At 41.2% G+C, this 11437-nt stretch overlaps 1 protein-coding gene across 1 annotated transcript in view; it reads right to left on the bottom strand.

The window, feature by feature from the left end:
• LOC104993100 (carbonic anhydrase 13-like) overlaps positions 1 to 11437 on the bottom strand; it is a 34230-nt gene that overhangs the window by 8737 nt on the left and 14056 nt on the right. The window contains exons 2-4 of the mRNA XM_010846216.1: positions 8019 to 8114; positions 6678 to 6740; positions 6007 to 6162 (exon numbers count right to left, since the gene is read on the bottom strand). Of these exons, the coding sequence (XP_010844518.1) occupies positions 6007 to 6162; positions 6678 to 6740; positions 8019 to 8114 (315 nt within the window). The remainder of the gene's footprint in view (positions 1 to 6006; positions 6163 to 6677; positions 6741 to 8018; positions 8115 to 11437) is intronic.

Raw genomic sequence — 11437 nt, 5'->3', positions numbered from 1 at the left:
AAGCATCAATTCTTCTGTACTCAGCTTTCTTTATGGTCCAGCTCTCACATCCATACATGACTACTGGAAAAACCATAGCTTTGACTAGACAGATCTTTGTTGGCAAAGTAATGTCTCTGCTTTTGAATATGCTGTCTAGGTTGGTCATAACTTTCCTTCCAAGGAGTAAGCATTTTTTAATTTCATGGCTGCAGTCACCATCTGCAGTGATTTTGGAGCCCAAGAAAATAAAGTCTCTCACTGTTTCCACTGTTTCCCCATCTATTTCCTATGAAGTGATGGGACCAGATGCCATGATCTTAGTTTTCTGAATGTTGAGCTTTAAGCCAACTTTTTCACTCTCCTCTTTCAGTTTCATCAGAGGTTGTTTAGTTCCTCTTCACTTTTTGCCATAAGGGTGGTGTCATCTGAATATCTGAGGTTATTAATATTTCTCCTGGCAATCTTGATTCCAGCTTGTGCTTCAACCAGCCCGGCATCCATTGTGAAGAGCAGAAATTAAAAAAAAAAAAATTGAAACTAATAGAGTCTTGGAGGATCTGTTTTGAACAGGTCAAATGTATGCATAATTAGAATATCACATATGGAAGCAATCTATAAGTCCATCAAGAGATGAATGGATAAAGGTGTGGGGTATATTATATATGGTACATATATACATATGGTGTGTATGTGTGTGTGTGTGTGTGTGTATACACACATACACAATAGTATATTACTTGGTCATTAAAAATGAAAATGCCATTTACAGCAATAGGAATAGACCTGGAGAGTATCATGTTTAGAAAAATAAGTCAGAGAAAGACAAATATTGTATGTTTACACTCATATTTGTATCTACAAAATAAATGAATGAATATAAGAAAACAGAAACAAATTTACAGATACAGAGAAAAAACTAGTGGTTATGGAAGGTAGAAGGGTGGGGGAGAGGTGATACTGGTGAAGGTGATCAGATGTACAAACCATCAGGTAGCACAGAATAAAGAAGTTACAAGGGTATAAGGTACAGCGCGGGGAATATAGCCAACACTTCACAGCAACTTCACACAGAACACAAACAAATATTAAATAATTACACTGTACACCTGGAACTGACACAATATTGTAAGCAAACTATACTTCAATGTAAAAAAGAATATCAGAAGGAGAGGAAAGAGAATGGAGCATAGCATACACAAAAATTGACTCATAAATAATACAAGACTTAAAGGTAAGAGCTAAAACTATTACTTAAAGTAGGCAAAATATTTTGTGGCATATAGCTCGGCAAAGATTTCTTAAATAGGACACCAAAGCACACACTATAAAAGGTATTTTGATAAAATGAACTTCATCAAGATTAAGAGGTTTTCTTTAACTTTGGCTCTTCAAAAGACACGTTGGGGGCAAAAAAGACAAGTTTTGTAAAGCATATGTTGAAAACAGGGCTTTTATCCAGATTGTATTAAAAAAAAAAAAACCCTTGCAACTCCATAATGAGAAGACAAACAGTCCAATTTTAAAGTGGACAAATTATCTGAACAAATATTTCACAAAAGAAGATATAAGCATAATCAATAATTATATGAAAAAGTGCTCACCATCATTAGTCATCAGATAAATACAAATCAAAAATCACACACGTGATACATACCCACTAGAATGGCTAAAAGTTAAAATTACTTACAGAACCAAGTGTAACAAGGATGTAGAAAAACTAGAAATCTTTTGCATTGCTGGTGCAAATGGAAGATGGAAGAGTCACGTTGGAAAACAGCAAGGCAGTCCCTTATAAAAGTAGACGTGACCCAGTAACCCAGTGCTAGAAATCGCCACAGGAAGTGAAAATATGGGTCCACATGGAAGTGTATATGCCAATTATTCCTAACAGCTAAATATGGGTAGTTGCTATTTATAATGGTCCCAAACTGGAAGCAACCCAATGGCTAATTAGTTAGTGAACAGATTTAAAAAGAATGCTGTATCCATACCATAAATACTGCATGCATGCGTGCTAAGTTGCTTCAGTCCTATCTGACTCTTTGTGACCCCATGGACTGCGGTCCATCAGGCTCCTCTGTCCATGGGGTTCTCCAGGAAAGAATACTGGAGTGGGCTGCCATGCCCTCCTCCAGGGGATCTTCCCAACCCAGGGATCAAATCCGCATCTCTTTATTATCTAACCTGCTTTGGCAGGCTGGTTCTTTACCACGATCGCCACCTGGAAGGCCCATAAATATTACTCAATAACAAAGGGGAAAGCAATATATCTTAAAAATATTATGTGAAGTTGCTCAGTCATGTCCAACTCTTTGCGACCCCGTGGACTGTAGCCCGCCAGGCTCCTCTGTCCATCCGCAGGCAAGAGCACTGGAGTGGGGTGCCATCTGTGAAATGAAGTCCAACACAAAAGTCCATGTACTGTGTGTGTGTGAGCACGCTCAGCCTCTGTCACGCCTCTCTTTGAGACCCCACGGACTGTAGCCCACCAGGCTCCTCTGTCCATGGGATGTTCCAGGCAAGAATACTGGAGTGGGTTGTCCTTTCCTTCTCCAGAGGATCTTCCTGACGTAGGGATGGAATCCGCATCTCCTGCACGGGCACGTGGATTCTTTACCTCTGTGTACTATATGATTCCATTTTAATAAAATTCTAAAAAAGACAAAATTCTTGTGACATCTCAGCCATTGCCTGGGGCATGCGTGAGGAAGAAGGTGGAATATAAAGGAGCACAAGCAAACTTTTTCAGCCAAGGGATCTATTCCATACTTGGATGGCAGTTGTAGTTGTTGCAATAATCAAAATCCCCACCTGCATACTAAAATGTATGAATCTTACTGGATGCAAATATCATAATAAACAACAAAGATCATTTTTTTTCAAAAAAAGGAGCTCAGAACTAAATTCTGCACATCAAATTTCAGCAGATGAGGAAGCCAATTTAGATAATCTGGGATAAACCACAGAGATGTGGCAAGAGAGGTCAGCCTTCCAAAGGATGACAGATCTGTTATCAGAAGTATCAAAAACAGCGTATCTTTCTACTGGCCTGGCAGTTAAATCAAGCATTTCAGTAAATGACTCTAGGGAGAAAAATGGACTTGAATCAAGAAAAAGGAAATGGAAACCATCTGATTTGCCCTTTAGGTCAAACAGTGACTTGGCAAGAAATAGAATCAGGAAAAAAACGTTGAAAAAATCGGCACCAACTTACTAAAAAGAGGATTTAATCTTCACAACTAGTGACGTTATATGGTGGAATTGGAAATGAAATAAAAACAATATTTTCCAGATTCTTCTAAAATAAGGACCGCTAAAATTGATATTAAAAATTACCTTTAGTAAAGTAACTTTCAAGTCAGTGGTGTACACAAAAAGGACCTTCATTTTACTTTATACAAAAGAGCTGAGCAACTAAATAATCTTATCAACCCTCTCATGTGTTGGAATATTTTAAAATCTGCTTTTTTATTTTAGAACCGATTTAGATTTACCGAATTACTTCAAAGATAGAATAATTCTTGTACATCCCACAATTCAGTTTCCCGTTTGTTTTTTTCTCCCTTCTTTCACTCTTAAAGGATTCACACAGAAGTGCCCCCTGTCATTGACATTCTGCATTACTATGGTACATTTTTAACAATTAGTGAACCAGTACAAATATTATTAACTGAAATCCACCCTTTATTTCAATTTCTTCTGTTTTTCCTAATATCATTTTCTGTTCCAGGATCCTATCAGGAAATACATTCATACTTGTTGTCTTGTCTGCTTGAGTATTTCATGATTATGACAGTCTTTTGTGTTTTTCACAACCTTGTCAGTTTTGAGGATTATTGATCAGATATTTTGAGAACTGGGCACTGCCTGATGCTTTTCTCATGGTTAACATGGTACTGAACTTTTAAAATATCTTTTACTTCATTCTTTAAATCTTAAAATCACCATAATAATTTGGATTACTAAGCTATTATAGTCATCATAATAATTGTGATTACTACTCAAATAATCATTTCAATCTGACTGAAAATGTCTGTCAGTGTTCCTGCCACAGCAGATTTCAGTGAAGGCCTCAGAATAAGTTATCACTCACACTAAACCTCTAAAGTGCAGCTATTAGTTTATAAACTCTAACGGAATAAAAACCACATTAATAATTAATCTTAACAAATGGAACCTCAAAATGAATTGTTGCTCACACTAAAGTTCTAACATACAGCTATTATTTTATAAACTGCATAAGAACTACATTAATAATTAATGTTAATGATTAAAGTGAGATACAATAGTGAATTCACATCTAGGCAGTCATTCCTACATTTGCAGGGTGTTATTTTTGATTAGGTAGGGACGGGGGAGCCTGGTGGGCTGCAGTCACTGGGGTCGCACAGAGTCGGACACGACTGAAGTGACTTAGCATAGCATAGCATGTATTGTATATGACTAAATAATATTTTGATATTTTCTTTTCCAAATCACAGGTGGGTTAAAAATATATATTTTCCAAATGGTTTTAATGGATAAATTAATTCTTAAAATGTGAGAAAAAACACGATTCCTTTATTATTACTACCTTGTTAACTCTTACTATTAACCTGTTCAAATTTAATAAAGAAAAGTAAAAGCAAACCACTTAGTGCATGAAGGGGAGAAAAGTGAGCTGCATTAACAAGGCCGCTGAGTCCATGAAGGCCACTTTTCTCATGGTGCAACTCACGTTATAATTTATGATGGAAAAAACCCACAGGAATTTCCATGTCAGTCAAGCTCTGGCTATCTACCCAGATTTTTATAAAATATTTTAATAAGTATGAGCCAGATTATTATCTGGCTTTCATCCTAAACACGAGGTCAACAGAAGTTGGATGATTCAACACCACAAGGAGAAATGTTACCTGATGCAACCTTCGTAAAGGTGAACCAACTCTAGTCTTTGCTTAGGGGAAAGATGAATCAGTTAGGTGTGTGCGCCAGCCCAGAACGGGAGTACATCATTAGCTGCAAAAATTACCAGGCTGTGTTCTTGCCAAGATTTCTCAGCATATAATTCGAAAAAGAAAACAATAACAAAACCAAAACCAAATCCATTAGGCAAACAGCATCACCCAGCAGATTGGTCAGTCCCATGGTGGGCTTCCCCGGAAGATGCAGATTTGACCCTTGGGTCGGGAAGATCCTCAGAGTTGTGTCCGACTCTGTGCCCCTCTGGAGGAGGGCATGGCAATCCACTCCAGTATTCTTGCCTGGAGGACCCCAGGGACAGAGGAGACCCGCAGGCTACAGTCCATGGGGTCTCGAAGAGTGGTTCACGACTGAGTGACTAAACCACCACGATGGGGGATCACAGCTCTATCTGGAGTCTTTAAGCAACAAAGACACACTGAACCTGCAGACTGTTGGGCCCACCGACCCCGGGAGCCTGATCAGAGGAAATGTGTTCCCATGAAGAGCACAGGCGGCCACCCACAGCTTCTAGGCAAATGCTTTAAAGCCCCTCAGCCAGCTTCACAATAGCTTTGTCAACAAAAGCCAAAAGATCAGACGGATTTCCTCAATCTAGCAAGGGCAGAGTGCTGGGCCCAGGCTGTTCTCACTGTTCCCTTTCTGAACGTGAAATCTGCAGGAGGAGCAGGTCCAGACACCGAGGTCAAAAAGGAGAATGTCGCCCTTTGAAGGAAGACTCGCTCCTGATTTTCCCTTTTGTTTCGAAGACCTTTAATACCTCAGACCACACAAGAGAACAAAGAGCAGAGTCCGTAAGGGGGCATGTCACGTCCATCCATGCCTGTCTGCACATTACATTTCTAGGAAATGGGAAAGAAATAATCTAATCATAGAAGGTCAAATAAGAAAAGAGAAACCTCACTGGGTTCAACCACTCATCTGACTAATGAAGGGAAAACACAGGCTTCGTAACAGCAGAAATGAAGGGCAGGGTTTGAAACACAAACACACACACACACACACACACACACGATTCAGCCCCTCTAGAGAATCAGGGTCAACGTGGAGGAAGCGATGTACCTGTTGAGAGCTGATGTTTATGGGCTGCTTTAAAATGATCCAAGTGACGCTCTCCAGAAGAGGTGGGACCGTAAGAGAGCCAGGATATGTCCAATAATCCCGGCATGGAGGAAGTAGACATACCGGGTCGAAATTCGTAAACCGAGTTTGTTTACCCTGAGGAAGAAAAGAGAATTCTCATAAATGACAGTGGGAAAGCTTTACACAGACCTCAAAAAAATAAATACCCGTGAAATGCTATTTCACTGGAATTCTGTAATTCATGGAACGATTTAGTATCTGCTGTTAGGTCTTTAAAAAACTATCTGCCTTACTCTAAAAATTGAAGATGAAGTAGCACCTCACTTAGATTTATTTAAGCAGCCCTGGATTTCTTTTTAATGTAAGTGGCCTGACATTATTTGTTTTAGATAATTTTAGAAATTTTAGATAATTTACATAAAATTTAATGTAAATTTTAATAATTTACATTATTGTTTTAGATAATTTAAGATCCCGTCATAATTTTCAAGAGATAAGTGGCAATGTTACTTCCGCTCTATTGGTCAAGGATGTTTCAAACCCACTTCCAAGCCAGCAGCATATGCTACGTCAAAGTCTAACAGAAGATAAGAGAATTCAGGAGAAAACAGGGAACATATTAGTCACTGGTAAACAGTAATTAACTTTACCTTTTCTTTAATGGAATCCAAAATGTCAGTAATCTTTTGCAGTTGGGGATTATGTTCACCAATCTGAAAACATGAAATTGCAAAAGAAATGGTTACTGTCTGACTCACTCCATTTCAGTCCCTGTTTTTTGTTTTTTTTTTAAACCCTAAGTCAGCTTAGAACAAGCAGTGATTGTTCTATAATGAGGCTCTCTTTCACCTGCCAGCCGTATCACACCAGAAAAATCTAAACTACAAGATAATATTACAGGGCTCCTTGGCTGAACTATACCTTGGATTCCAAAGCTGGAAGTAATGGCTTCATATTCTTCCAGCTTTATGAACGTTTAGCGTACAGGTTCTCTCGAGAGAAACTTTGCTTAGGAAACTCCTCCATAACACCTGCACTGTTCAACTAGATGTGACTTTCAGACCCTGATTCTTGGTGACATCAAACATTAGAGGAAAACATCTCCCACTTTCCTTTAAGATGACTTGAGGTTCTGAATCAACAGACTACGTCATCATGGGGAGAAGCCTTCAGAAAATATATATGTACTTATTTTCCTTTGTTTGGGGTGTCCTGAATTATCTGAAGGTTTTAGGTCATTCAGCGTTCAAGTATAATGCCTTTCCCCACTTGGCCTTCACAGCCACCACCAGACCTGGGGACCCAAAGAAGGAGCTGCTGCTGTGCACGCTGGTCTCCTCTCTGCCCCCGGCTTCCCCCAGCCCCCGTGCAATGAGTTATACCACACACAGAGCTGCTGGCATCACGAAAGGGCACACCCTAAAGAATCTGGCACAGTGGGGGTTGAGCCGCCCAGCCCTTGCACAGGTATCAGGACACTGACACTTGTCTAGCCTCATATGAATACCAGACAAAGGAAAACACAACGAAATCTTTAAAATCGATCAGTGCGTTTGGGATAATAAACCATAATAAACTAGTGGTCAAACTAGTGCTTCAAGAATCAGGAACTTGAACTTTACCCTAAGCTGTATCTCCGAATATTGAGCAATCAGGAAGAGCCTATCATAAAGATTGCCTTCTCAAGGTATCAGTGTAACACTTCTGCTATTAGGTAATACTTCTGATATTATTGTTATTGCAGCTACATAAAACTGATCCGTGGACAATAAGATGAATCATAAGACAACCCTCCTAGGGTAGTTCTGGGCCCTTAGATGGACCATAAACTAACATAAAATGTGAATATTCACTTCAAAAGGAAAACAGTAAGCCTAGAACAAGTTTACTATTATTGAATAAAAAGTGGTAGACTATCTACTCCACAATGAAACTCTTTATCCAACACGACTGACTAGTTATTCAAAACGAAATCAATGGATTTTTTTCACCTGTAAAAATATTCCCAAGACAGCTAGTCCATCTGGCTCATGAGCTGCCTCAACAAAGCTGGGGTATTTGTCTGAATTCCAGTGAACAACGTGGAGCTGAAAGGGAGGAACAGGACATAATTCAAACACTATTTTTTAGACACCTTTAAAAACATAAATGCAAATAAAACATTTATATATATCTTCCTGTCCTATGCACGAGAACCTTGGACAGAATCCTCCTATTTACTTTGGTCTGAAAACTACACAAGGGAAGGACCCTGTCGCTTAGCTGGTCTGTGGTGTCCTGTGCTGAGGTCTACATCATAGAAGGTTCTGGAGCATCCTGCCAAGCCTCTCTAGCCCCCAAAATCTCCAACCATTGCTTCCAAAAGACTTGGGGCTCCCCCACGTCCACAGTTCTGTCCAGTCGCTCAGTCATGTCTGACTCTTTGCGACCCCATGAATTGCAGCACGCCAGGCCTCCCTGTCCATCACCAACTCCTGGAGTTCACCCAAACCCATGTCCGTCGAGTCGATGAGGCCATCCGACCATCTCATCCTCTGTCATCCCCTTCTCCTCCTTCCCTCAATCTTTCCCAGCATCAGGGTCTTTTCCAAAGAGTCAGTTCTTCACATCAGGTGGCCAAAGTATTGGAGTTTCAGCTTCAGCATCAGTCCCTCCAATGAACACCCAGGGCTGATCTCCTTTAGGATGGACTGGTTGGATCTCCTTGCAGTCCAAGGGACTCTCAAGAGTCTTCTCCAACACCACAGTTCAAAACACCCACGTCCACAGATGGAACTACAATTGTGCAGCCTTCCGTCAGACCCCCGCTGGTGGCTGAGTCCAGCACACAAGTTCACACTCACAGATGGGTGGGGAAGTCAACCCTGTAAAGAAGGTGATCGGGCACAATCCTGCTACTAAGGGCAGTGCTCAGTTGTCCATGAAAAGTTTTAAGTCTTAAAAGTTTAAGACTATTTATGGCTTGAAAATGCAAATTCACCTTAATAATTGTTTTCAGCAATAGTTACATATATTCTACTTTCTATGAATGTTCAAATTCTTTGCTGAGAGGAAGTTTTAACAGGAAAAAGAGGCCTCAGGGTGTTCCAAACAGAGGCATCTCAGGAAGAAAATGAGAGGCAGCTGCTGCCACTGACAAGGGGAAAAGGAAAATCGGGGAGACAAGCAGGTGGAGGGCCTGGCACTCTAGAAGACAGGCTTCACCCACTTCCAGCTCCACCGCAGCAGCGGCTGACTGCAAACTCCAGAGTTGTGTTCCGTGTCCCACCGTGGGGCACAGTGCAGAATCCCCAACTCACAAACAAGTGTGAAGGGTTGTAGAGTGACAGCAAGGTGGAAAACCCTTCCTGGAGGATCTTCATTCCTGGCTAAGCAAAGGACAAACTGAGGCAGAAGCCAGAGGGCCGCGAGACACCCACCTGACTCGGCCACGGTCACAGCTCAGCCCTGCTCAGCAGGGACCCTCCCTGAAGCATGGCTTCAGGTAAGACCTCCGTCAAAGGAGCCCTTCTGGCGCTCAGGGAGCAAACGCCTGTGAAGGGTTTCTTGCACAGATCACCCTTCTAGCTGTTACAGAGAGGATTTAGTACCCTCAAGGGAATGGTTTTATCCGTTCTTTTAACCATAACTTCCCATCTTACAGGCAACTAATACGGGAGTATTGTAAGATAAATAAGAATTCTCCTAAACTGTGAACTATAGCAACTTAAAATAGTGCACCGCCCAGAAACAATCAAGGCAGACTGGAATATCCAGACAGAAAACACAAGCGCGGATTCTCGCGGTGCCGTGCTCCTCGCTGACTTGAGGTAGTCGGGGGAAGCGCAAAGCGCCTCAAAGCATCGGATGATGAAGCAAAGTCCATCGGCATCGGATGATGAAGCAAAGTCCATCGGCTCACAGGCGACCAGCGCTGTGCCACACTGAGGGAGCGGCAGGCAGGCACGCTGGAGCTGTTTGAGCCGGCGCCAAGGCAGCACAGCAGTTCACTTGGTAAGAGATGAGAGCAGAGGCAGACAGATGTGAAAAGCCCTCTTGAGGTTCACAACCCCAGAGGACTAGAAAAGGAATGTGCCGCTGAGGAGACATGAATCCGTCTATCATCTTTCCACTGGTTAAAAAGCAACAAGTGTTTGAAATGCTATGGGAAACTAAAGCAAGAGAAATCTTTTGTTCTTTCAAACGAGTCCTTCTCGCTCCCACACACCTTGCTTAACTGCAAGTGTCACCTAAGGGGAACTGACACAACTTTTACTAGCATTCATAGATGAACTGAACCTCAAACAAATAACAAACGCACATTTCCGAACAGTGACAGCCACAGTGATTTGAACTGAATGACAAAAAGTCATTGCAGCCGATGTATAAATGGGAATAAGATTCTCCCCTAATGAAAAGCAGTTTCTAAATAACAGCATTATTCAACTTTAGTGTTTTTAAATTGCATACGGATACATAAAATGAGCTCATGATGATGAAAGTCCCCATTAATGTTGAAATCATAATTTTACTATCAACTACATAATCTGCTTATCATATATTTGGTATAAATTATAATCAGATAAAGTTCTAAATATGCAATGGACTATTAGCCTACTTTTTTTTATTAATAGATATGCAACTCGAGATAAAGTCTTCCATGATTTAGATTATTTTAATCTCTGTAATGTCACAAATCATTAGATTAGGCTCCAAATTAAACTTTTTATATAGGTTACAGCCTTAAAGGGCTTCCCTTGTGACTCAGCTGGCAAAGAATCCACCTGGGTTCGATCCCTGGGTTGGGAAGATCCCCTGGAGAAGGGAAAGTCTACCCACTCCAGTATTCTGGCCTGGAGAATCCCATGGACTGTATAGTTCATGGGGTCGCAAAGAGTCGGACCCAACTGAGCGACTTTCCCTCACAGCTTTAAATGGTTTTCCCTTTCATTTGTTTCTTCATATTTTTATTTCTTAAGAGGATACAACTTGATGATAATCCTGAAGTTAGGTACAAAAGTAGCTGGAGAAACTAAGGAAATTCTTTGGAATCACTTCTATAGCCAAGCACAAAGGGATACTTCTGAACTGAAATCAAATGCAAACGGCTCCCAAATGCCTCCGTGGGCAGCTCTGACCTCCTCTTTAGACTCAGGTTTGTATCCAGCACCCTACTTGAACGCAAGCCTGGAATATCTATGTTGTCGCTGTTTAGCTGCTAAGTCACGTCCGGCTCTTTGTGACCCCACGAACTGTAGCCTGCCAGGCTCCTCTATCCACGGGATTCTCCAGGCAAGAATACTGGAGTGGCTTGCTATTTCCTTCTCCAAGGGAACTTCCCCACCCAGGGATCAAACCTCAGTCTCCTACGTCTCCTGCACTGGCAGGCGGATTCTTTACCACTGAGCCACCTGGGAAGCCAAGCCTGAGT

This window comes from Bison bison, unplaced genomic scaffold (genome assembly GCF_000754665.1).
Source record: "Bison bison bison isolate TAMUID 2011002044 unplaced genomic scaffold, Bison_UMD1.0 scf7180017864233, whole genome shotgun sequence".
NCBI classification, from domain to species: domain Eukaryota; kingdom Metazoa; phylum Chordata; class Mammalia; order Artiodactyla; family Bovidae; genus Bison; species Bison bison.
This window is presented reverse-complemented; position numbering and strand designations above follow the sequence as displayed.